At 40.5% G+C, this 27,964-nt stretch overlaps 1 protein-coding gene across 2 annotated transcripts in view; it reads left to right on the top strand.

Annotated features, from left to right (window-relative positions):
- The window catches only part of ARHGAP20 (Rho GTPase activating protein 20), a 105,404-nt gene extending 77,953 nt beyond the window's left edge, over window positions 1-27,451 (top strand). For both annotated transcript variants that reach the window (XM_087721201.1, XM_087721200.1), the window contains exons 7-15: window positions 2,711-2,788; window positions 5,176-5,242; window positions 12,168-12,356; window positions 13,082-13,260; window positions 18,730-18,891; window positions 19,381-19,490; window positions 20,190-20,379; window positions 22,016-22,130; window positions 23,575-27,451. In XM_087721201.1, the coding sequence (XP_087577327.1) occupies window positions 2,711-2,788; window positions 5,176-5,242; window positions 12,168-12,356; window positions 13,082-13,260; window positions 18,730-18,891; window positions 19,381-19,490; window positions 20,190-20,379; window positions 22,016-22,130; window positions 23,575-25,307 (2,823 nt within the window). In that variant the 3' untranslated portion in view covers window positions 25,308-27,451. The remainder of the gene's footprint in view (window positions 1-2,710; window positions 2,789-5,175; window positions 5,243-12,167; window positions 12,357-13,081; window positions 13,261-18,729; window positions 18,892-19,380; window positions 19,491-20,189; window positions 20,380-22,015; window positions 22,131-23,574) is intronic.
- Window positions 27,452-27,964: the final 513 nt, after the last annotated feature.

The raw sequence follows: 27,964 nt of genomic DNA, 5'->3' as shown, positions 1-27,964 counted from the left end.
CAGTCTTACCAAAGGCAAGCTGTATGCAAATCTGCTGACCTCCTCCCGGGTGCCAGATATCACTTCTTTGCAGAAATGTTAGCTTTGTTTTGTTCATGTCATAATTATTCAGGTGCATCCTGGAGCAAAAAAAATAGACTTGAGTTCATACTGCTTCAGTTTACCTTCTGTGGCACCGTCCGTACTGTATAATTTTCTGGCTCTCTGCGGCGGAAGACGATTGTGAGCAGCTGGCGAAAAGGAAACACGCAGAGATTTTGGAATTGGAAGTTTTGTGGGCTGGTTTTGAAATTAATGGTGAAACGTTTAATATGTACGTTGATTTAAAAAAGGAAATCTTTCTCCCAAAAAAAGAATGTTTCTGGCTTAAATAACCCTCTTTAAGAGCTCCCGGTTAAGATTTTGGCACTTGTTGGAGATTCTTTCTGAGAGGCAGTGGTGAAATTCAAATTTTTTTACTACCTGTTCTGTCGGTGTGGCAGGGGAAGGATACTATAAAATCATTCCCACCCTACTCTGGGGCCAACCAGAGGTGGTATTTGCCAGTTCTCCAAACTACTCAAAATTTCCGCTACCAGTTCTCATGAACCTGTCAGAACCTGCTGAATTTCATCCCTTCTGAGATGGATTGAAATTATGGCTCATAGTATTTGAAGGAGTATTCCAGACTCCTATCAGCTGTGATTATAGGTTTATATTTAATGAATCTAGAGAGAGAGATGTGGTGACTTAGCGGCTAAGACGCTGAGCTTGTTGATCAAAAAGGTCGGCAGTTCGGCAGTTCAAATCCCTAGTGCCACATAATGGAGTGAGTTCCTGTTACTTGTCCCAGCTCCTGCCATCCTAGCAGTTTGAAAGCATGTAAAAATGCAAGTAGAAAAATAGGACCTACCATTGAACAGTGTTCAGTGCACCTTTGGTGTTTAGCCATGCCAGCCACATGACCATGGAGACGTCTTCGGACAGTGCTGACTCTTTGGCTTTGAAACAGAGATGAGCACTGCCCCCCTAGACTTGGGAACGACTAGCACATATGTGCAAGGGGAACCTTTGCCTTTATCTTAGAAGGAAGACAGCTCCACAAACTTAGGAGTTCAGAATCAAGTTTTAATTAACTAGAGCTTCTTGTGTCATACTAGGAATGCGGCTTAATATTGTGACTAAATCCTGGAATAATATTAATTTTTAAAAAATAAAACATTGGTGCTTGGCACATTTTGTCATAGTAGACGGTACAAAAACATTTAGTTAAGGGAAGGTAAAAGGAAAAACTTTCATGTTCCATATTTTTTCTGTAAAGAGAGTAGAAAACGTCTACCAGCCCTAAACCCACTGTGGCTTATATACTTTGGTCTGAAATTCAATATAGCATGAGGTGCAACTATAGGCAATGTGTAAAATAAATCCCTTATTATTTAAAATCTCAAAATAAGAATATTAAAAAAAAACCTTTGCCAAGATCTAGTTCTAGTTTACGGTTCCACCACAAATCCACGAAGCCCTTATCCGTGGAGACATAAGCGCGAAGACTAATTCGCGCCGTTCTAAGCGCTAAGGAAAAACGCGACCCTACCGCAATGACATAATCGCGGAGGGCAAATCCGCGCATTCCCAAGCACTCAGTATCCTAAACCTAACCCTAAACCTAACCCTAACCCTAAACCTAACCCTAAACCTAACCCTAACCCTAAAACAAACCCCTAAACCTAACCCTAACTCTTACCTTAATTGAAATCGGCTTTCTGCCGCGGCGCCGTTTTAAAGTGCCCTTCTGTTGCCGTGCTGTTGTCGCGGCGGTGATGACACGCGGTGATGACGTCGCGGCTTTAGCGACGCACTTATGTCTCCGCGGATAAGGGCTTCACGGTTTTGTCGTGCCCCGCTAGTTTACAAGCAGTTAGAGCAGAGCTGTCAAATTCCTGGCCCGCAGGCCAGATGTGTCACGTGCTGGCCACGCCCATGCCCAGTTATCGAAGGGGGGGAAAGTCATGTGACGCTGCCGTGACGCTGTGAGTTTGACACCCCTGAGTTAGAGCATCTGGTTTTTGTTTTCGGCCTTTGAGCTTACATATAGTTATCAGAGTTGCTCCTAGGGAGGAAAGCTCCCCAAATCTAGATAGCATACTAAAAAGTAGAGACATCACCCTGCCAACAAAAGTGTGTATAGTCAAGGCTATGGTTTTCCCAGTTGCAATGTATGGCTTCTTGGACCATAAGAAAGGTTGAGCGCCAAAGAATTGAGGCCTTTGAACTATGGTACTGGAGAAGTCTCCTGCGAGTCACTTGGACTGCAAGGCGATCAAACTGGTCAGTCCTAGAGGAGATCAACTCTGTCTGCTCTTTAGAAGACCAGATCCTGAAAATGAAACTCAAATACTTTGGCCACCTAATGAGAAAGAAGGACTCACTGGAGAAGAGCCTAATGCTGGGAACGATTGAGGGCAAAAGAAGGAGGGGACGACAGAGAATGAGGTGGCTGGATGGAGTCACCAAAGCAGTCGGCGTGAGCTTAAATGGACTCCAGAGGGTGGTAGAGGACAGGAAGGCCTGGAGCAACATTGTCCATGGGGTTGCGATGGGTCGGACACAACTTCGCAACTAACAATAACATAGTTGTTATACACCCAAATTCTGACTGCCATTTTCATCTGCTTTTTTTTTTTTTTTGGAGCAACAACGCAGATTTCATGTTTCTCTTTCTTCTTCACAGTCAAAAACCTTAACCATTACTAACCTGGACACAGCAAACGACGTGATCCTCTTGGCCCTCCAGCAGCTCGGAATTAATGTGAGATTGATTGTTTTTTTGTTTCATTTATTTATGTTGGCAAATAATGACACCGTTTACAGTATTATAAAGTAATCCTGATGCCTGAAAAACATCATTTTGCATTACACAAGTTTGGTCATCTTGAAAAATAATTACTGGGATAAAGAAAGTACTTAATTCAGAGGAGGAAATATATTGCTTGAATTCAATTTTCCCCCTCCTCTGTTAAGTAGAGAATATGAGCCATCTTTCCTTAAAAGCAATACAGAACTACACTATAAACCAAACAAACAAACTCCTACAATATATCCTGTGCTAATAGGCTAATACAGTAGACTAGGACAATACAGTGGAAGGTCAATTTCTTCAATTAGCTGCATGAAGTTCCAATAATGCTTCTATTTTAGGAAGCACCTGCCCCAAAATTACTAGGAATTCCCCATTTCAAATAAGTGAGCAATTTTTCCAAGGACAATTTTATCCAGTGCCAAAAAATGCCCAAACGGTATAGCTTGTGTCACCTAAGATCCTGGAATGCTATGGCATGCTAAGAAACAGTGGATTTTTCTTGTATGGGGAAAAAAAAGGCTCCAGATCATTCTGAATGGATAGTTAGATTCTTTGGAGATTCTCAACCATCCTGGTCACCGTTGTCCAGAGGTGATTTTTTTAAAAAGGCAATTGGATTTACTTGTTTTGCTTTTTAAATTTGAAAACATTTCGCTTCTCATCCAAGAAGCTGAAGAATTGATCTGAAGAAGCTTCTTGGATGAAAAGCAAAACATTTTCAATAAGCAAACAAAAAAAACCTACTAGGAAAGTCCATTTGCCTTTTGGAAAAAGCACCTTTTGGACAATGGGTAGTTATCAATAAAGGAGAATATTTGTAGCTCAGGGTGCTGAGTCCCAATCCACCCCTACCTGCCCCCCCCGCCCCCGGCAAAATAGAATGGAAGTGGAAGATAAGGAGGAGGACACTTCTGCTTCATCTTTCCATGAAACAGCTGATGATAAAATGGATCAGAGTATTTGGTGCTCCCAATGAATGGGAAAGCTTTCAGACAGTCTCACATTTGAAGCAATGGACCAACAGACAATGGGAACCTGGCCTATTTGGATCATAAAACTCTGTGGTCCCCCCCACCCCTGTCCCCCTGCAGGGATGGCCAATTACCCATTGAGGAGTCCTTGGTGGTCTCTGAGCTTGGTTGTTTTCTTGCAGACATTGCATTACCCCAAGCACCCCAAGTAGCATCATCGGTGCTAGTAACATCAGCACCTATAGTTCGGTACTGAAACGTCTGCAAGAAAACAACCAAGCTCAGAGAGCACCAAGGACTCCTCAATGGGTAGTTGGCCATCCCTACCGGGGGGCGGGGAAGAGAACAACAGAATTTTATGATCCAAATAGGCCAAAACCTCCAATTGTCTGTTGGTGCATTGCTTTAAATGTGAGACTGTCTGAAAGCTTTCCCATTAATTGTGAGCAACAAACACTCTGATCCATATTCTCATCAGCTGTTCCTGGAAAGATGAAGCAGAAGTGTCCCCCTCCTTATTTTCCACGTCCATTCTGTTTTGCCCAGGGTGGGTGGGGGTGGGAGGGATGGGACACATCCAGTTGAATGATGCAGATCAGGAGTTTAACTTGGAACCAGTTTGGAGTAGAATAGCATAGAAACACCGGTAGTGAAAATGAATTAAACCTTGCTGGTTATTGGCACAGGGTATATTCTTGGTCTAGGAGTTTGTTTGTTTGTTTGTTTATTAATGTAGCTCTGTTTTCTTTTGTAGTTCCTGCTCTTGGGGGCTTAGTGAATTTGCAAGACACCCCATATCTGTCTTTTGTGTTGTTTAGTTTTGGCTTTGTGAACATACGGTTTTTAGAAAAGAGCTTTCCGACATGTTCCGCCTTATTGGAAATCTTTGCAAAGGGGAGCTGGAAGCATGAAATCAATTGGAATGGAAACAAATTTCAAGATGGAAGAAATGCTATGTTTTTCGCCCCTTTCCCCTTTCCCCTTTCATTTCCTTCCTTTTCAGTTCACAGTCATGCCATGTCACCACAGTCTGGGGAGTTCCATATGTGGAAACAGCAGCTGCAGTCCAGCTCTCTCCACAGCACTTAGATTGCATACAATTGTCACGCCTGGTCAAAATACAGCCTTTGGTGTTTTTACCCAAATGTGTAGGGAGCTGTCAGAAACTCTGTCGGGGCACATATTACAACAGATGTGCCAATAGTGTATATATTTAAGTCTTCTGCTATTTGATTTCTGTTAAAAGTCAGTGACCTCTGCTGTAGTCTACAACAGCTGTGTTAAGGACACATGTTTAAATTTATAATGTTAAATAAATCAGCTTTCTGTTCCTTCTAACAGATGTAGGATTGTATTTTTTTAAAGGGTTCTGAAAAGGATTATCAGCTCTGGGTTAATTCTGGGAAAGAAGACGCCCCTTATCCTCTTATTGGTAAGTGTACAAAAAGCGTATACTAATGGTGTGGAATTTGCTTTATGTTATATTCCTTCAAAGGTTTCAGAGTCAATAACAGCTAAAAAAAGATAACAACATACATGTAGTCCTTGACTTACAACCACAATTGTGACTGGAATGTCCATTGCTAAGCAAGGCAGTCGTTAAGTGAGTCATACCCAATTTAACACCCTTTTTTGCCACAGTTAAGTTAATCATGCAGTCGTTTAAGTGAATTCAGCTTCCCCCAATTACTTTGCTTGTTGGAAACTGGCTAAGAAAGTCACAAAAAGGGATCACATGATAAACACATGAATTTTGATCACATAGCCATATGGATGCTGCAACAGTCGTAAATGTAAGGACTGGTTGTAAGTCACTTTTTTCAGAACTGTTATAATTTCAAACTGTAATGAAACGGGTGGTTCTAAGTTGAGAACATGTAATAAAATAGATTGAACTCAAAATAAAATAATATTAAACATTACTCGTGATTTTGCTATTCAAAGACAGCCTAAATAAAGACATTTTTAAAGTCATCTAGTACACCGGCCCCTAACCTTTTGGGCACCAGGGACTAGTACCGTGGAGAAAGTTTTTTCCGTGGACCGGAAGGAGTGTGGTTTCGTGTGCTGCCTGCATCCCTTGGATGGGGCTTCACTTGTTTATGTGGACCAGTTTCTGGCATGCCGGGTGCCAGTCCACAGACTGGGGTTGGGGACCCCTGATTTAGAAAATCTTTACTGCCAGCATTGTATTAAGTAAACAATCATAATAAATATATTTAAAACTAATTGACTGCAACAACAGTATGGAATTTCCTCCTATTTTAGGGACACAGATTTTGAAACCTCTGACTTTCTGTTGGTTTGATGGGAATTGGAGCCTATTAATATCAGGAAGGCTCATCGGGAATTTAATTTCATATTTGAAAAATCAAGACAGGCTTCACTTCATGAAGCCATTATATGGTTAGGGTTTGGCTGTGCTGCATGCATATCCATCCACTGTGGTTTGTAAAATGTGATAAATGGCTTCAGATGTTGTGCAAATCACCAACAACACCTGGGGACAAATCTTGGTTTATCGTAGTACATTAAAAGAAAAACAACATAGAGTTGTTCCAAATGTGATTCTTATCTGCAATCTCTCTTGGCACACTTACTGAAGATAAAATGACACGTTCTTGGCTGATTTTGTCAAATATGTTTTTCTTTAAAAGAGTTCAGAAAACTTACTGTAACATCCCACTTTTGCTTACTTCCTGTTGTGGTTTTGGCATATTGAGCTAGTTAAGTTGGGGTAAAGAAAAAGAGACTGTTGTGGAGTGTGGAATTTTTATGATGACTTTGGTTTGGGTTTTTTTTAAAAAAAAAACTAGAAGCAATACAGATAATGATTGGGGTTATATCATTCTCTGAGAAAAAATTATCAAGTGCCTTTGATATTTTCTCGGGAGCGTGTGCAAATAAGGGTGTGTTCCTGTGGCCAGTTGTAATTGTGGATTTAGGTGTGACCTCAGACTACTGAGAATGGCATTTCTAATTCCGACCTGCAGAACGCCTTATTTTGTTCTGCTCGAAAAGATAGGCCCGGCTTTCATAAATCAGCTATTGAAAATATCAATTAAAATCTATTTAACCTCTCATTACAAACTACAAATTGCTAGCAATTTTGCTATTTATATAAGAAAAGGCTAGACCCCTCCTCCCATTTAGTTTTTTTTCCTTTTTCCTTTCGTTCCTTTGCCTTTTTCTTTCTTTTCTTTTTTTTTTTGCGTTCTCGTTCATAAGATTTTGACAGCCTTATAAGATGAGTTTAGAAAACCTCTTCCCTCCTGTAAGATGGGAACATAGCAGTGGTGGCATTCAAATAATTTAACAACTGGTTCTCTGCCCTAATGACCAGCTGGGTAGGCGTGATTCGGTGGTCATGTGGCTGTGTGGGCGTGGCCAACTCAGCGTCATTCAGGTCGATGGGCGCTTCGCCTTAGCTGTTACTATGTAATAAGCGTTAACCGGAGAGGCAGTTTCTGTAAGCAGGGCACTAAAGATTAGGCTAGAAACAACATCAGAATGTTTCCTTCCTGCCTTCCTTACAGGATTAGCCCTGTAAAGTGGGGGGGGGGAGAGATTTCTTCCAACAATGGGTTCTCTGAACTGCTTAGAAAGTTAACAACCGGTTCTCCCAAATAAGTGTGGACTGGCTGAATCCCACCACTGCAACATAGTTTTCTCTTTCTGAAACCCACATTAAGTGCTAAAGCATGATGCTGTATCTTCCGGTATGATCCCGTGAACTTAAGGAAGCCAAAACTTCTCTTCTCAACTCTGTTCGGATCAGCAGTGGGTGTTGCACAGATGCAGATTGAAAGGCAAATTGTTGCCTTTTGGCTTTTTGTTCCTTGACTGCCATTACTCCCACGGACAGACTTAATACATTTTTTAAAACATTTTTAGCCTTTGCAGAGCTTCACTGAAGCATACAATAGATTATTCTAAAAGAAGACAAATATGGATTTGAATTTAATGTTGAAATACCTCCTTTTTCTTCAACACCATAAAGTTCCTTAGCAGTGGCCGTATTTGTTCTGATCTAAAAAAGCAATTGTATTTTTTTAAATAAAAAGATTTTATTTTATTTTTTAGAACATAAACATTCCATCATTCCTTAAACAGTGTGTCGTCTGGATAAAAAAATCTCTGTGCAATAACCGTCAAAATTTGCAGCATCGTTTACATTGATATTAATTTTCTAACCTTAGAATTATAATATATGAAACAATTAAACATAATGAATCTGCTCATTTTTTCCTCTTAACATATCTTCTGATAAAAATGTAATAATTATATTAAACATAATAATCCTCATCATCATAAATCTAACAATTGTCATATTGATTATATTGCTATCATAACATATTTTCTACTCTTCTTTAATCTCCTCCTTTTATTTCCAACTTCCAGTTTTATTCTCTAACTATTGATAAAATAATTCCCATAGCATATAACCATAATGACGCACCTATGGCATGCGTGCCAGAGGTGGACTGCAGAGCCCTCTCTGCTGGCACGCATGCCTTCGCTCCGGTGAGATAGCAATAGCAATAGCAGTAGACTTATATACCGCTTCATAGGGCTTTCAGCCCTCTCTAAGCGGTTTACAGAGAGTCAGCATATTGCCCCCAACAATCCGGGTCCTCATTTTACCCACCTCGGAAGGATGGAAGGCTGAGTCAACCCTGAGCCGGTGAGATTTGAACCGCTGAACTGCTGATCTAGCAGTAGCCTGCAGTGCTGCATTTAACCACTGCGCCACCTCGGCTCTTATAGATCATGAGCTTCTGTTTCCCTGACTAAACAGAAGCTCACGAAGAAAAAGATCTTACCTCTTGCCATGCTGCCAGTGTTGGGATGCCCCGCCTCCTGCTGACCAGCTGGTCTTCGGGTCTCTGCTACGCATGAACGCATGTCTGCATTTGTGCGCATGCGCACCTTTCAGTTTAGGCATGTGTGTGCGCAGTTTGGGCACTCAGTGCCTAAAAGGTTCACCATCAGTGGCATATAATATTCAGTTTGTTCTTCCTCCTTAATTGCCAATGTTAATCGGTTCATTTCTGCACATTCTAATATTTTCCTAATAAAAGAAGTAAATTGGAATTGGAATGTTGCAATACTTCTGAAGAGTCAGGCCAACTTAGAACACCAACACTGGCCAAATATTGGAGCAATCAAACCAAATCACAACACATCCTTTCTTGTTAGCATGGCCATTCCATTGGATCTATTGCAACTTGGCAGTGGGCAACATATTCAGTGTGGCTATTGAAAAATAAAACCGAACCAATCTTAATTTATTCAAAAAAGTAAGGATTCCCTGAAGATTTTACTCCTGTAGTCATCACTGACTATATGGGATGGTGCTCATCCCCATTTCAAGGCCACTGAGCCAGGACTGCCTGAAGACATTTCCGTGGTCATGTGGTCAGCAAGACTTCATGAACCGCTGCTACCTTCCCACAGAAGTGGTACCTATTTATCTACTCGCATTTGCATTGTTGCAAAGTGCTAGGTTGGCAGGAACTGGGGCGAGGACAGGAGTTCACCCCGTCACATGGCACTTGGGTCTCAAACCTGAGTCGTCAGCTTTCCAACCAGCAAGCCCAGTGTCTTAACTGTCGAACCACCATGCTGCTCCAATTTATCTAAGATAACGACAATCTCCACTTTCGTTTCTATGATTTTTCATGTTGCAATTCTGTTTGACATGTGCTGTGAACAGGTGGCAGAACCTGTTCAACCATGCCTGACTTGAGAAGATATACAGGTCAAGCTTGATTAATATTTGAGTGGGAGAATTCCAAGCAATGTTGGGCTGAATGCTCAGGTGGGAAATCACAACACACTCTAAAAGAAATCAGTGACAAACCACATCTGTGCTCTTTCTATACAATTCCATAAATTGTATCCATTTAGCCCCCCCACCCCATCCCGGGAGTCAATTAGACATTGAAGGAGCCCTCTGATCATTGAGATACATTTGAAAAGATTCAAGTGTTCAAATTCATGTCTGTCTGTCTATCTGTCTTTCTAGCTAGCTAGCTATCTCCATCCAAAATTCATGTATGCCAGGAAACCACTACCACCCCAAATTAAACAGCTGGGAATTACAAAAATGCTATATATTTTCAATGAAGTAAGATACAAAATAGATGAGTTAAGATTCTGTTTGACTTAACAAATCTGTTTTATTACTTAAAAGTAAAGCTCAATCCTCACTAGAAGGGACAGAATCTCATTTAGTGATATTTTTCATGTTATCTGCAACTTGCACTTGCAGCTTTTAATTTTGTTTTGAAGTATGGCCTCTGGCTGTGAAATGTTGTTGGTACTTAGAGGTGTAGATCATGATATCTCAGTAGATGTTTGGATGGCTTGCAAAAGTTTAGCAAGAATTTTTAAAACACAGTTGTGCAGTGATTATAACAGCAAAATTTAGCAGCTCCTAAATTAGCTTTTGAAATGAACAAAAGTGTGTTTTAAACTCTTCTTTAAAAGCAAATGTATTACAAATATCCAAGAACAAATCAAGATTCTAGCAATCTAAACAGGGATCTAAACTAGGTTTAACTTCACAGGAAAGGGTCGCATAGGAAGACTGTGGATTGAGATCAGTTCTGCTACTGAATACAGATTCTGTTTTCTGAATTGGAGTATACTGTTGTTCAGTATCTTAATTCAAAATACTTGTCCCTGATAGCTGACTCAAACTGATGGTTCTTGGAAGTTCTGGTAAAAAACTAAAATAGGGCCAACTAATCTGGTGAATTTACTGCTGGGTATATGTGAGAAAAGATTCAAATAACATGTGCATGTTTTCCTTCAAGAGAGGAAGATTACACACACACACACACACACACACACACACACACACACACACACAAACACACAATCCGATAACCCAGCATTGCCCGGGTATTTATTTATAAGGGGGAAATGTCCAGACCAAATATAATTTCTAATGTTGGATATTTCCTTTACCAGAGGGATCCCCCTTGTGGAGTACTGTGAAGCTGTTGGCAACTTCACTGCATTGTACAGTAGAAACCATTTTACGGCAGTACAGTAGAAGCCATTGTAAGGCACAACAGGCTGCATCTTAACAGAACGCACACCCTGAGGGGTGTTAGGGGTGTCTTACCCCCACAGTATTTTTCTCCAGAGAATAAGTCATCTGTGTATCACATTTGGTTGAAATTGCTCAAGGTGTTTCAGTGTTATGCTTGAACACACACACACACACACACACACAGATGTATTTAAATGTTTCAACTGTTTTTCTTCTTAACTAGTTAAAAGGCTAATAAGTTAAATGCAGAGATAGAGTTCCCCATGCTGAGGTTTGACCCTGAAATGATTTGATTTGCCTCCCCTTCTTAATGACTTCTTCCAATTGCCTGGTTCACCATGAGGACTTCTCAATCTTATGCTGAAAACAGTGAGACTTGCTATGAATGCCAGAGTAGCAAAAGTTGGCTTCCTTAAGCAGTCTAAATCCTTCCATTGTAAGGATACACACTAACTTATCCTACACTGTGGGATATACTGCTTATCAAGGAAAACTGGAGGAGGGGAAAAGAATAACATGTTTTCATATGGTATCCAGATGTCGTTTTGCAAGCCTCAAGCTACAAACTCAGAAATCTCTGTTATTTCTGTTCATTTGAGATATACAAAAGCCGAGGCTTTCAATGCCCAGTGGTGACTTGACTGACACATAATGCTCTGCATTTGCCCTGTGTAGGAGAAATAATAATGGCTGTTCTAAGAAATAATAGTGGATATACTTTAAAGTCACTGGATATGTCAGGCCTTCATTTTGGTTGGCCTGTGCCCACATATCTGGCCCTGTCAGTAAGTAAAGCACACCATAATTTTTTCCATTTTTAGCAGACAGAATCTGAAGTTGGGCTAGAAAATAGGGGAAGACGGGATTTGGAAAATCCTGAGTACCAGATAATTGAGCAAAAAGATAACATAGTCTCCATAATCTATGGAGATTTTCAGTCATCCATGTCGTGGTTGTCCCAAAGACGCTTTTGCAAAAGGCAAACTGGATCTTCTTAATTTTGCTTTGAAGACATTTCACTTCTCATCCAAGATGCTGAACTGAAGAAGCTTCTTGGATGAGAAGCAAAACGTCTCAAGCAAAAAAAAAAAAAGGAAGTCCAGTTGCCTTTTGAAAAAGCACCTTTGGGATAACCCAGTGTAAAATCAACTGAGTATGATGCATTTATTCTAGGGATTACAGTCCCATTTTTAAAGAATAAACATTATTGTGACATTCTGGTAGGTCTTGTTCTCTGGAATATTACTTGTTTTTCATATATGCAAATTAAAATGTCTTCTTCTTTTATGAGCAGGGCATGAATATCCTTTTGGAATTAAAATGAGCCACATTCGTGACACTTTGCCCCTGACCCAGGGGTCAAAGGATGGGGATTGCCCTCTGGATCTTCAGGGAGCCTTCCTAATAGAACAGTTGCCCCGTGAGCATCAGTGTCAGTTCATTCTCAAGCCAAGTCGACTGACCACTGGGCATCAGTTGAATGGTGAGTGTTCCCACTTACAAAAAGCTTCATTTAGCAAAAATATCCCCTAGCTCAACCAGTAGTATTGTAGGGGTAGCCCACTAGGTCATGCAGAATGCCTGTTGGGTTTATTATCGATTCCTATGACAAGTGGATTCCAGTTTTATATTGCAGAGGACGGTAGGATGTCGTAATATTGCAGAATGGTAGGGTACTAGAGGATCTAAAACATGCTAAAACAGTGCATGCTTTCTTCTTAGATTGAAGAAGGTGGTGATCACAAGCATGGGTCCTCTAATATTTTCATCATTTGGGTCAATATCTAGAAGAAATGCTGGTCAGATTTGCAGATGTCACAAAGAAGAAAGTTCAGAACAATCTGAATAGAGAAATGGGCTTCACGTTAATACAATTAAATTCAACATGGAAAATTCTTAATTTAGCAAACAAAAATCAAATGCACAAGTATTGATATCGTCTATACCAGGGGTGTCAAACGCGCAGCCCGCAGGCTGGATGCGTCATGCTCTGGCCCCGCCCCCATCCAGTTTAGCGATGGGGGGAAAGTCCCGATACGTCACGTGACAACGCCGTGACGGCACGAGTTTGGTTCCCCTGGTCTATACCCCTCATCTTAACCCCTTAACCACAAATATTATTGGCTTTCCACAACAGGAATAGTCTTCTCTTCTAAAATAAACAAAAAGCAACACTTTACTTTCTTCCTTCTTTCCGGTTTTCTTTAGAGTTAAGCCAAAAGCCATTTAAACGGAAAAGATCAATTATAAACTGGGCCTTCTGGCGAGAGACAGGTGCTCCAGTGGACCATTTAGTTCCATCTCCAACATCTTCCAAAGCAGGAAAGCTGTTTGGCCTTTCCCTCTCGTCCATCTGTGAGAATGATAATCTGCCCAAACCCGTCTTGGTAAGTCTCTTCGACATCCTGAGCAGAATGATGGCAACTCTCTGGCTAAAGATGTGCACAAGTAGTCCTGGAACACATTTGGGCTGTTGAGAATATGTAGCAGTCAATCTCTTCATTGAAAAAGTACAAGTAGTCTATGAAGCACGACCACAGTTGAGCTCAAAATTTATGTTGCTGAACAAGACAGTTGTTAAGTGAATTTTGCCATTAAGTTAAGTTAGCAACATGGTTGATAAGTGGATCTTGTTTCCCCGTTGACTTTGCTTGTCATAAGGTTGCAAGCGGTGATCACATCACATCACACACACACATGTATGTATGACTCAAAAGCATTCTATGTGACATGCCAATCTTTTAAAAAAAAAGGTGGGGCAGAAGGTATGGGGAACATCAAGTAAAGTTCCTGCAGACACATTGGCACCCACAGGCAATAGATTGCTACCCCAGTTCTAGGCAGGGAATAAGAAGATTTTTGTACATTATGGCAGGAGGAGCAAAGGAGCAATTAATAGGTGTTTGGAGCCTTTCTTAGGTCCCACTTGGTGAAACAGATCAAAATGCAACTCAAATTTTGTGTAATCATCTGTACTATCACATTTCCTATCATAAGATTATAATGGAATAAATATTTTCCGATTTCTCACTCCACAAACATCTGATTTCCAGGATGTTAGACTTTCCAGAGAAGAACTCTGTTGTTGTTTTGGGAGCGGGGGAAAGTTTGGCATCAAAAATAGAAGTAACAAATTTATTAAGATATTAGACTTTGTGGATCCCAGTTCGTTTCATTAAAATATAAAGTCATTGACCAGGGGTGTCAAACTCAAGGCCCGGGGGCTGGATCTGGCCCGCGGGGTACTTAGATCCGGCCTATGGGGCCACCCTGGAAACAACGAAGTACTGGCCTGCCATGCCTCTGTCAGCAAAAAAGAAGCTCGGGTGGGCTCCTCCCGAGCTTCGTTTTCACTGGCAGAGGATTGAAGGAGGCTGTCGCAGCCTAAAATTGAGCTCGGGAGCCCACTTTCGCTGCCACAGCACTTGGGCCACCACAGACACCCCTGACACAATTGATGTTGAGCTGGCCACGGCCACCAGGGCCCCCTGAGGTCGAACACAACCCTGATGCGGCCCTCAATGAAATCAAGTTTTGAGACCCCTGTTTTAGACTATAATAAGAAAATATATGCTGTTTGCTATGAGGACTACTATTATAAGACCAATACACTATATCTATTACCTTAATAATCAACCAATATTACGACTTGTTCTTTTCTTAGATTTAGTCTTTCTGTTGAAATAGTAAGGCTAAAGCATAGGTTGGCATGTATGTGCCAAAGATAATTTAGGAGCTTCTTTGAAGATTTCCCTTCCTTTTAGATCAACTTTGTTCCTTTTTCTTCTTCATGCTAAATGCAATTTCTGCATTATTTGTGTATCAGAGTTATTACAACTGTACATTTTCAAACTGTGGCTTCAAACCATGGTTGCAGAAGAAACATTCACCATTTACCTTCCTGGTTTAATGTACGCATAGCTCTCCCAAAGATTTACCATTTGGTGTTGCTTTATACAAATTAGATACACATATGCATTCTGCTTATCTTCCCCTTAAGGGTACAGGAATTTGTGCATAAACCACAACTCCCACAGTTACTATATTTGGAAATGAGACATGCCTCAACATATGGTTCCTTCCAAAATATCACATTTAAAGGTTCTTTTTTAAAACAACCTTGTAACTTATAACTCTGATAAGTTAAGTGTAACTAAAAATATGGTCATAAACTCTACTTTGGTTGTTGCACTGCAAAATTTGATCAGTATGAGGAATGATTTCAGATTAGCAAAGTACCAAATACTTAAAAAAGAAAAGGGACACAAATAGCTAAATGTGAATGATAAAGAGATGATGGAAGAAAGAGGCAGACTGAACATTTCAGAAGTTTCTTAAACATCCACCTAAGGCAGCATTCTAAACTACAGCAACTTGTAAGATGGATAGGCTTCAACTCCCAGAATTCCCCCAGTCAGCCTGACCCAGTGGGTTTGATGTATTTGCACATCTGAGCTTCAAAAGTGTATCCAGAAGTCTTAAAGATAATGCATCCTAACTTCATTAATAGTAATTCGATCTGTAAAAAAACAACAATAATAGAGTTGACTTTGGAGATGGGGAAAGCATTAAGGAGGGATTTTCAGAAAAGAGTACAAAGTTCTAAGAAAAGAGAAAATGTGAAGAATAAACTGAATATAACCCAGCCTTGATTTTATTTAACATTAGCCGATAACCCAGCGTTGCCTGGGTATTTATTTATAGGGGGAAAATGTCGGGAGCAAACATAATTTCTAATGTTGGATTTTCCCTCTTACCAGAGGGAGCCCCCTTGTGGAGTACTATGAAACCGTTACCATGGCAACTCCACTGCGCTGTACAGTAGAAGCCATTTTACGGCAGTACAGTAGAAGCCATTTTAAGGCACAACAGGCTGTATCTTAACAGAACACACACACACCCCGAGGGGTTTTAGGGGTGTCTTACCCCCCACAATATTTATTTCTAGAGAGTAAGTCATCTGTGTACCAAGTTCAGTTGAAATTACTCAAGGCTTTCCAGAGTTATGCTGGAACATACACACACCCAGCCATATTTATATATATATATATATATATATATATATAGATAGATAGATAGATAGATAGATAGATAGATAGATAGATAGATAGATAGATAGATAGATAGATAGATAGATAGATAGATGATAGATAGATAGATAGATAGATAGATAGATAGATAGATAGATAGATAGATAGATATAGATAAAGTGGGATTGAAAAGATGTTGTACAGATTAAGTAGTCAGAGAAAAACTTAACTGTCCACCCCATCCCAACTGTCTAATTAGAGAAGATAGGAATTCTTCAATCATATGGAAATCTCCCGACTTAGAGACAGAAAGTGGACAAACCTCCCAGAAGATTGAAGAAAACTGAGTGAATGGTATGGAGAGATTGAAAAATGTTGCACAGAGTTCCAGGCCTATTAAAGAAGTGTCCTTATATTTTGATGCTTCTTTTTGTCCTGAAGATGAAGAAGAGATGGGTGAAGGTAACTCTCCATTAAGGGACTGAAGCGTCTGTTCTAATACTGTGTTATACATTAATGCATATAGAGAGATTCAGAAATCTGAGCATGAGGGTCCACTTAAGAGCATTTGGGTAAGAATAAAAGAATGGGTAACGGCAAAAATCTGGGGAAACTTATTTTGGAAATATATTGTATACTACCAAACTAAGTAAAGGACCTAAATAATACGTTTCTGGACCAGATTACAAAGCTTTCAAGGAGAGATATTGTACATGGTAATAATGGGAGACTTCAACTATCAAGACATCTGTTGGAAATACAGCTTGGACAAGAATGTAAGGTCTCCCAAATTCCTCAGTGGTCTTGCTGAGGAAGGTTGAAGAAGAAATAAGGAAATTGGTTCTTATGGTATCAATCTAATGTTAATCCTAAGGAAGAATTGGTCAAAGAAGTAAACGTAGTGAGAACTTCAGGAGTTCATGACACCTTGACATTCAAAATATCCCAGAAAGAGAAGCTGGAGAATGGGATAGAATGTGCATTAGAATTAGAGTCAATTTCAAGAAGCATATAAAGGAACTACAGAAGATGTCATGGAGATAAATCCATGGTCCAGGTCAAAGGAAGCGTAAGGAGGTTTAGGTTAGAAATTTTCAAAAAACAAGATAACAGGAAGTGCAATTGTATCTGTTCCGATGAAGGAAAAATGGGACAACTTTGAAAATTGTGGGTGCCTAGGGAATTTTTGAGTGAGCTAAGAGTTGAAAGGGACATATACAGGAAATGGAAAATTGGTATAAGAGCAGATAGCCAATATTCACAGACAGAAAGGCTGAAGTGCAAAAGGAAATTGGGATTGCAAAGGAAGCTGAAGAGTAACAAAAATGTATTTTGGCTTTGTCAATAGTAATAAGAAAGAAAATGGAAGAAGAGACCACATTTTTAAAAGATAGTTACAGGTGACAATGAAAAGGCAGAGCTTCTTAACTCCTACCTTGCTTTGGCATTGTCCTGAAAGAGGAAGTTTTCTGAAATGAATTTAAGCAGGATTGATGCTTGTAAGGAGTGAGAACCTAAAAGAGGCTTGAGGAACATCTGGTCACCATGAATCGATTTAGTTTTCAAGACCAGATGGAATGGAAATTACAACTAAGAACCTTCTGTGATCTTTGAGAAGTCCTGGAAGAATGGGGTAATACCAAACAACTGGAGAAGGATAAATGTTCCTATCATCAAAAAGAGGTGGGGGGAAAAAAGAACTCCTCTCAGACCAATTGATATTGATATAGGGCAAATGACATCATGCAACGTGGGTACAAAAAAAACCCTAATAACAGCAAAGGCATCATGAACAGAAATGTAGTGTCAAGATCAAGAGAAATCATATTTCATTATCTGTGAAGGCTCAAGGTTGCAGTTTCCTGGGCTAAACTGGGAAGATAAAAATATGTGGGATGAGAATGCAGGAGGAGACCATACCAATTGGTTAGGAGTTGACTAAGGTCAGTCCTAGAGGTCAGCCCTAGAGGAGATCAACCCTGACTGCTCTTTAGAAGGCCAGATCCTGAAGATGAAACTCAAATACTTTCCCTACCTAATGAGTACTAAGGACTCAGTGGAGAAGAGCCTAATGCTGGGAAAGATCGAGGGCAAAAGAAGAAGGGGACGGCAGAGAATGAGGTGGCTAGATGGAGTCACTGAAGCAGTGGGCGGGAGCTTAAATAGATTCCAGAGGATGGTAGAGGACAGGAAGGCCTGGAGGAATGTCGTGGTGACTAACCCTTTCATAAGTTCTGCCAAACTTCTACTGATTATTCCATAATTGTGGAATTATGAGAATGTTGCAGTGTTGCAAGATCAACCTCAGCTAGTGTTTGGGGGGGGGGTTATAAAGAGTTGATGAGCCTACTTATGTAAAATGGAAAATCTGTTATGTAAACTATACTACAAATTTCAAGCTTTTTGCCATTTTTCTGATAAATAATATAATTTCAAAACTTTTTTTTCTCAAAAAATCTGATTATTTTTTTGGGTCAACTAGATTTAGCACTCAAAAGCCCTAATGTGAAATTGATTACTCTTGTCTGATCCATATTTCTCCATACTGGGGCACAGGCAAAACTGCAATTGTGTCCTCACTGCAAGCATAACAGCAATCTTGAATGTTCCCCCCAACCCCAAATACCTCAATTGTTGAGTCTTCTGCTGAAGGCTAACTTGAGAGAGGCAGTTTGGGGAAAGGACACTGCCAAAGCCTTCTGTATGTGAATAGGCTAGTGAAGAAAGAGAAAACTGTTGTTGCTAGATGCTTTTTCAGAATATGGTATCTGCTAAAATCACTTGGCAATTTATGTTTCATGTACTTATTATATATTTCTTTTATAGGATATGCTTTGCTTTCTCTATCAAGAGGGACCTTTTACTCGGGGTATTTTCAGACGTTCAGCAAATGCAAAATCCTGCAGGGAGCTGAAAGAGAAGCTTGACTCGGGTGAAGATGTACACCTACTTTGCGAATCCGTATTTGTGATAGCCTCTGTGTTTAAGGTAGATGGGAATCTCTTTCACTCTGTGTAACAATTAGTTGACCATTGGAATTGCCTATCTCTGGATATGAAGATATTATCTTGTTCCTTTGAAAAAAAATAAAATAATGTAGAACTCTGCAGATTAATTCAAGGAACCTGTGAACAACTCCATAAAGAAGTTATGGAGCTACCCTACTACTCTAAGTTACCCTACTACCTGAAATTGGGATTTAAAACATTAACAAACAATTCGGAGACTTAGCACATGCAACATGGGTATTAGTCTAGTGCTGAGATGTTTCTGTAACCCATTGATCTTCCTAATCATAGAATCCTCCAAATATTTGATTTGAAACGTCTCTTTGGAATTCAGTGAAAGGCTTCGTTCTGCATATAATTCTAGGCTCCGTTCTAATTAATTAATAGAACAGGTAGACTCTCAAACTTTTTTTTAATGTATATTTTGAAATGATTGCTCATGTATATGTTTCTCTTCCTTTTCAATAAGGATTTCCTTCGCAACATCCCAGGAAGCATCTTCTCATCTGAGCTCTGTGATCAGTGGGTTTCCTTAATGGATGAAGGGAACCATGAACAGAAAATGAAAATCATCCAGAGGTAACATTGTTTGCGTAATTTCCTTTGTCAGTTTTTCAGAAAATATCAAGGGACAATGATAAGAAGCCAAACTCTAAAGTGTGTGTGTGTGTTTGTGTATGAGTGTGCACACACACACACATACATATTTTACAGTTTGGCTTCCAACCACTGTTCCTTGATATTTTCCAAAAAACTGATACAGTAAATATATAAATATAAATATAAATTTATGGTCGGGCTTGATAAATTGACATATAAAGCTTGAAAATTAATGAGTAATTTAAAAAGGCACTGTATTATTTTGTTAGAGACGTTAAGCTAAGTTTCTGCTACAGATTAAGACATTATTGTAAAACTAACAACAATAAAATAGATAGGCTTGAGCCCTTTAATCCCACCAGCACCCAGTTGCAACTGGCAGTTGGAACAGAGCTATTTTCAGGTGGGGAGGGGGAGTAGAATGCCTACCTTCTTAGCATCAGAGTGTGTTAATATAATACTGTATAAGAAATACTAATGATGTGATGGTCATTTCGACAAATCCTTTCTTAGCGAGCACCTAGAAGCCAAGAGGAACATACATGCCAAATTTAAAGTTTGTAGGCTTTATGGTTCTGGAGATTTTGTGATGAGTGAGTGGTATTTGCCAGATTTTTTAAAAATGAGAATTTTGAGAGTCAGTTCTGAAGCTTTTTCTTTTTGATTTTGTGTTTCTAGACTAATGGAACAGCTTCCAAGAGCCAATGTAGTGCTGTTGTGTTACCTCTTTGGAGTATTACACAGCATACAAAAGCAGTCTGAAGGCAACCAGATGACCGCCTTCAATTTAGCAGTGTGCATCGCACCCAGCTTGCTCTGGCCTCCAGCTCCTGCAACTCCTGAGACTGAAGGAGAATTCACCAAGAAGGTAAGCAACAGTTCTTCAGGTTCTTTCCTTGGAACCACTTCAGATATTCTAAGGAAACAGTAGAAGAGGAAGAACAAGAGTACAGCACCTTCTCAATTATCACGTCCAAAGAGGGGTAATGCAATGGTATTGCCTACTTTGAAAAAAGAGTTGGGAGTGTACATAAGCATTGTATTTTTTCAAGAAATAGGCTAGTAGGTCTCAATTTCTGAGTGCTGCTGGATCCCTTGCACTTTAGAAAGTTTTCTACAGTACATAGGTAATGTAGTAATATGGAATGTGGCTTCAAAATGACCCATGCTATAAAGAGCTTACTTACTTACCAATCCAACATTGCACTGTTCTGTCTTCCTGGCAAGCATTGGTGCATATTAAGACACAGATACTTTTCTGTATTAAGCATCCAGTCTGAATTGGTTCAAGGTCGTAGCCTTTCCTTATTCATCTACTTGATATTTAAGCTTGTCTCAAGCAGGTGACACTGTTTTCCCACATACATTAATATATATAGTTGCTAATGTGGAAGTATTGGTGAACAAGAATTTGCACTAGGTACTAACAGATGACCACCCTGCCAACAAAAGTGGGTATAGTCAAGGCGATGGTTTTTCCCAGTTGCAATGTATGGCTGTGAACGTTGGACCATAAGAAAGGCTGAGCGCCAAAGAATTGAGGCCTTTGAACTATAGTGCTGGAGAAGACTTTTGCGAGTCCCTTGGCGATCAAGGCGATCAAACCTGTCAGTCCTAGAGGAGATCAACCCTGACTGCTCTTTAGAAGGCCAGATCCTGAAGATGAAACTCAAATATTTTGGTCACCTAATGAGAAGGAAGGACTCACTGGAGAAGAGCCTAATGCTGGGAAAGATTGAGGGCAAAAGAAGAAAGGGACGACAGAAAATGAGGTGACTGGATGGAGTCACCAAAGTAGTCGGTGTGAGCTTAAATGGACTCTGGGGGATGGTAGAAGACAGGGAGGCTTGGAGGAACGTTGTCCATAGGGTTGCGATGGGTCAGACATGACTTCGCCACTAACAACAACAACTAACAGATGAAGAGCAGCCACCTTCCTACACGTCTCCTCTTTTGCCAATGTGATCAGTAATCATTGTGGAACATTTTCGGATTCCAACCTAGTTTTGGGAGGCAGCCTAGAACAAACAGGTTTCAATAGGAGGATTTGTGTGGGAGGAAAAGAACTGGCATAGAAATCAGAGAGCACATAATTTGACAAGAGATAACAAGGAAAATGTTCTAATACTGAGCTGAGGAAGGATCTGCAGGAAAAGCCTGCTCTGTGCCAAAGGAACAGCAGAACGAGAAGGAAGTCTCACTTGCTTTTATTTGATTTGATTTGAAAGAACATGTTTTAAATATAGGATGAGATTTGTCATTAAAGGGCATTCGGAAGGTTTACATAACTGCACATTTTTTTCACAACATATAACGCTAATACTAAAAATGCTGTGACATTAATTCCATTAAAGGAGGAAAAGTATAAAACAAGTTAAAAGTGAACTTTCTACCTGGTGGGCCGGCAGAGGCAAGCTGGAGTCTTGTAAAAAAAACTCTTTGACTTACCTTGAATTCCATGGTGACCTTCATGCCTTAATCTCAACATTCTCCTTCGTTCACAGGTTTCTGTCCTTGTACAGTTTCTCATCGAAAATTGCTGCAGGATCTTTGGGGAAGAACTTACTTCTGTCTTTGCAGATATTATGCCCAAAAATGACAACCGGGAAGATGGTTCAGGTAAGATAAACTAAAGAGAAAAAAAAGCATAGTGGGAGGAAATTGCAATATTCTAGCTTTTTAGCCTAGTTTTTGCAACTTGTTGTTTTGGCATTTTTTAAAATGAGGATTGCAACGGAGGTGGTATTCAGCCAGTTCTGATCGGTTCTGGAGAACCAATAGCGGAAATTTTGAGTAGTTCGGAGAACTGGCAAATACCACCTCTGGCTGGCTCTGCCCCTTCTATTTGCTGCCTCCCAAATTGCAGCTGATCAGAGTCCCAGCTGATCAGCTGGGTCTTCTTCTGTTGCCCTGCTGGGTCTTCTTCTGTTGCAGCAGAGAACGGAGCTGGATAGTAGGTTAGTGGGGAGAGAATGGGGATTTTACAGTATCCTTCCCCTGGAATGGGGTGAAATGGAGATTTTGCAGTATCCTGCCATACCCACCAAGCCATGCCCACCAAGGCATGGTACACCTACAGAACCAGTAGTGAAAAAATTTGAATCCCACCACTGGATTGCAATATATGTTTCAGAATATTCAATGGAGCTAGTCAGCTTGTGGTCAAAAACGCAAGAGACTCCTAGGAACAATTCACATGAAGGTGACTGAGTAGCCTTCCACATAGCCATCACTCTGCTGGAAGGTATCTCAGGATGTCTCTAAGAATAGATAAAATTAGTTCAACAACTGATAAGCATATTTGCAGGTTTGTTTGTTTGTAAAATTTATTAGCTGCCCATCTTTGCCACATGGTAACTCTGGGTGGCTTACCTTATTAAAAGACAACACTGTATAATTTATAAGAATGGAAATAACAATACTATAACATCAATTTATTTGAAAAGATGAGGGGAGGGAATAAGATGAGAGGAGAAGTGGGTGGGATCTTTGTTAATCAATCAAGACACCCCCAACATGAAGCTCCTCTGTCGAAGCCCCAAGCCAACTGGCAGAACCAGGATGGAGCCAACTTCAATTTGGGGGTGGGTGAATGGGAGGGAGCTTAAGATGTTCCAGAGGCAGGTGCAGTGGCAGAATAGTCCCCTTTCTTGGAGCCCACTAGCCGGAATACTCAGGCTGATGGGGCCTGCATTATGCTTCCTGTGCTGGCATGGGTGAGGTGAACCAATCCCAGTGGGATTGGTCCAGGTAGCCTGGAACCATCCCATAAACGGCTTTAAGGGTAATTACCAGCACCTTGAATTGCACCCAGAAACAAATCAGCAGCCAGTGCAGCTCGCAGAGTGGTGGTTACTGTACATGGGCCATGCTTGGGCTCCCAAAAACTGCTTAGTCTCGCCACCCCCCCTGCACTCTGCACCAGCTGCAGCTTCCAAATGCTCCAATATCGACCTCTGTAAAGTAGTAAATAAGCCTACTGTTGTTTTATTCAGAGTTTTTGCTCTAGATTGAGCTGATGAAACCTTAAAATTCAGTAACACCCGTTTTCATATTTTTGCAGATCTCTCTTCTTTTCATCTGAATGACTCCTCCTACGACAGTTTGGAAAACGAACTAAACGACTGCGCGGACCCCGCATTTGACAACCTTTTTAAAAAACGAGGGAAAGAGAACAGGAGCAGAGACTCCGTTTTGACCTTGAGCGACTGTGATTTGGACTCGCCAGAAGCTGGAGATGCTCAGATTAAATTGTCCATCAAATCTCAGCCAGTATCCATTTCTGTGGGCTTCCATCACAAATCCTCGTCACGGGAGCATTCGGAGAACGAGTCTCTGTGTTCCGTCACCTCAGGTTATTCATCAACGGCCATCTCAGACGTTCTGAAGAGCTCAAGGAGGCACAGGCGCTGTTCAGAGCCCACGATTGGTCTTCTTGACTCCAAGTTTACACCGCTCGGTGGGTTTCACGAAAGTGCTGTGCGCAAAGCCAGCTGCGATGCTGTTCTGTCCCACACAAATGAAGACTATCTCGAGCAGTTTCGTTCTCTCCAAGTAGAAGGCCAGAAACTTATCAATCAGAATTTGGTCATGGGGATAGAAGTAAGCAGCAAGGATGGTCCCGAAAGTCGTATCAGTGAAAAGAAAGATGTTTCTAACCGTCTCCTCCTGCCGCCACCACTTAGGTTAAATATTTGCTCAAGGACTAGCTGTTCTAGCCTCTCGTCCCCAGGAACGTCCCCATCAGGGTCTTCGATGAGCTCTCTTGATAGTGCTTTTTCCCAGTTTTCGGACTATTCGGTGTTTACCCCAACCGAGGCTTCCTCTCCTCTAGACTGTGCCTCTCAGCCACAGAGGAAATTTGGAGAGGTTTCTCCTGATTTTAATCCCTTTTCAGGAGGCCACCTTGGATCTGGAGTTAGCGCTTTTTCTAACCAAGCCAACAATAACCAAACCAGCAGCTTGATACCTATTAAGAAAGACAACTTGGAATGGCTTCCTCACAAAAACCCGGTCACTCTGCACCCCAGCACATGGTTGAAAAGCGGTGCTTCCACCATGAAAAACTGGACTCTACGGAAAAGGGAAAGAGCCTCCAAGCAGGATGAGAAAAAGAACACTTCCGTGAAAATAACTTTGGAGTCAACAACATTTCCCTCTGAGAGTAATTTAGCTCAGGGGCAACAAGGAACGGGCAACGTTTGTGCCACGGATGTCAATTCTGTGGCGGGGCACTTGGGAAATGGATCTCCTCAGGACATTGGGCAGTTCACTAGCCTTCCTTTTTGTGTCATGGAGGCCCAGGAGAAACGGCTAAAGGCCTTGGAGCTTTTAGCAGAGCAAAGCAAGGAAGAGGAAGAAGAGGAAAATTCTACAGTGTTTCTTCCTCACAAACCACCACCACCCAGTCTTAAGCCACAGTCTCAAAATAAACCCAAGCCAGAGGCTGATTTGGGGGCTGACCATCAGGGGGTCACAGAGAGAAAGTTAAACGAAACCGCACGTTTCCCAGGAGTTGCGGTCCAGCAAGCAGCAGATTCCAAAACTGATAAATCTTCATTGAGCAGACAGCCCAAAGATGCTGACATCAACTTGGAAAATGAATGTTGTGCTTCTTCACGCCCCTCAGTCAAGGCTGAGGATGAATGCTCATTTCAAATGGCTCCAAATAATAGCTTTTCCAAAACCCCGGAGGGAACTGATGCTAATAAAATGGAATGGCTGAAAAAGTTGTGCAGTGATCCCAAATTCAAGGATACAGACCAGAATTTTTTTACAGAGGAATCCTACGTTTGAGCAGCGGATATCAAAGAATGTTATTTCAATTTGACTTGGTATTGCTTTACTATCCAAGGAGGTGTCGTCTTCATCAGGGAACGGAGGAAGCTATTTGAGTGGAATGGTTTTCTTAGCTATATTCCTGCAATTTTAAAAGACATTTCCTGGTATCTAGGAAGGTCACATGGCACGTTTTAAGAGAAACACTTGATTGTATAACACTTAGCAAACACTTGTGTACGTGCTTGCTATGTAACTTTTTAAAAATAGCTCGGATATATTCTGGACATTGTAAATTTATGTTTCGTGTCCATGGTGATTTGGCTGTAATGTGTTAAAATCGGCTTGGCCTTCATAGCTTTGGTATTGTATTGCTCTTTTGAAGCCTATGGTCCATTTCATTGTTCTCCAGGAAAGGATGTCTTAAAAGTTTTAGGAGGAGCTTGTTCAGTAGTTGCAGTCATTTTCTTCCTTTACCAAGAGGGGAAAAAAATAATAAAGGATGACTTTTGACCTTTTTTGTAACTTAAAAGTCCAAGTTATATGTATATCACCATTCTATCTATGTTCCATTTGGCTATTGATTTTTATTTGTCCCATATTTCTTTTGTTTTATAAAGATGCTCTCCAATGGCATTACATTTTGCTGGTGGTGGTAGTGATGGCATTGCAGGCAGAGCTTACATAAGTATTCTATGTGTCTTTATTATAATATATTGAAAGTAATGCAGTTATCTTCCAAAAGCTTCAAGATTGTATAATATATCTTCGTAATTTTTTTTTTTTTTTGCTATTGTATATGTTCTGAAATAAATGTGTATTTTTGTACATGTGGAAAATACTCACCTTTTGAGTGGGTGGGCTCTGGCAGGGATGTGTAACCTTTCACTGAATTTTGAAATACAGAAGTGCATGCAGTCCTTGCTTAATGACCACAATTGGGACCAGCAACTTTGATGTTAACTGTTGCAGACATTAAGAGAGACATCACAGGACTGCAACAGATTAACAATGTTATTTCTGCCGTGGTTGTTAAGTGAGATATCATGCGACCGCACCTTGCAATTACAATGCCCTTGACTCTGCTTGTGGAAGCCAACTGTGAAGGGCACAAAAGATGATCATGTGACTAAGGGATGCTATGACAGTCATAAATACAGTTGTACCCCGGAACTCGTTGTTAATTGGTTTTGGGAGACATACTGAGGACTAAAAATACATACCAAACAAACAATGTGACTTACCACTTCACCCTTTTTTTGGCCAGGAAGGACTTTCTGTCCGTCCCTTTTCCTATGTCAGAGACCTTCCCAGCATGGCCGACTTCCTGTCCGCCCTCTGGGGCCGTCCCCCGGCTTCCTTTTCTAGTGACATTCCCAGCATAGCCAACTTATACCAGATCAAGAGCAAATCAAACGAGAAAATTAAAATAGGTCATCAGTCTTCATTTTTGCAACCCTGTGATTTCTTCTTTTGCATTCCCAGTTCCCTTCAAGGACAGCTCTTCTTCTACTGTGAACTAAGCCTTGAACTGCTTGAATGGATTATTCAGTTAATGAGGCAGGAAGTCAGCCAGTAAAACAACATCTTCTCAGCTTGTTTCTATTTTTTTTTTAAAGTTGTGCTAAAGAAGAGGAAAGCTCTGACATTGACATTGGGAGGCTGTAATTCTGGCTCCTATCGATTTGGTGTTTTGTTGTGGAGGGGAAAACTCATAGCCTTCAGACCACCAAGAACTTTAGAATAATTATAATTTCTCACCCAAGAATGGGTGCTGCTTTGTGGGCTCAGGGCTGCCCACATACCATGTGTTTTTCTTACCCAACAGTTATTTGAGCATATGGAAGGAACTTCTATTGATCTGTTCATAATGGAACATGCTGGGTAATTTTAAAATTTGAGCGACTGAAAAGTAATCACGCCTCTTCAGAGGAGAGTCCCCTCAATCTGGGATTTTAAATTGTTTTGCTTTTAAATTGATTTTAAATCACTGCACTGTTTCCTTTAAACCAGATGGCTAAGGAAGGTGGTATCTCTTAAAAACCTATGATTCACTAACAAGCATCCAGTTCAAAACTGGGACTAGGACAATTAGACTGTTTATCCATTGTACCTGAGATGGTTAAATTTGTATGCGGCAGGAATAAAACTGCACATCTTAATAGTGTGGAGATGGCATTATTTTTGTTTTCTTGTAAGTAATATAAAAATATCCCCTATAAGTAAATCTCAAGCTTACTTATTTAGAAAAGTTCTATGGCCATCCATCTTTCCTGCAAATTTCAGGCAGCTAAGAACAATCAATAAAAAGCAATACAGTGTAATAAAATGTTCAAATGTCACAAGCTCCTTTTATTTCAGGAGGGAATGAATTTCTACTCTTTCAAAAATAATTCAAACACAGAAAACATTGAACATTACAAAATGCTTCGCAGAATGGAAATCCAAAAATAATAAACTTTATTCTTCCATTTTTTTTGATGAGTTCAGGCAAAGGACTTCATTCAGAAAGCAGAATATTTGCAGTGTTGTTCAAGAACTTCATACATTAGCAGAGATTGTTTCTCTGCTCTTAAGCTAACACATATTCCTGAAAATGACACCGAAAAACAAGATCAAGAAAATATTATTGAATTCAGTACACACTACAGATCTTTATGTTAATGTGCCAATGC

Source organism: Thamnophis sirtalis, unplaced genomic scaffold (assembly GCF_051295495.1).
Source record: "Thamnophis sirtalis isolate CommonGarterSnake01/CBP01778 unplaced genomic scaffold, rThaSir2_p1.2 scaffold_8, whole genome shotgun sequence".
Classification (NCBI taxonomy): Eukaryota; Metazoa; Chordata; class Lepidosauria; order Squamata; family Natricidae; genus Thamnophis; species Thamnophis sirtalis.
The sequence above is the reverse complement of the archived record's forward strand: the minus strand, read 5'-3'. Positions and strand labels throughout refer to the sequence as shown.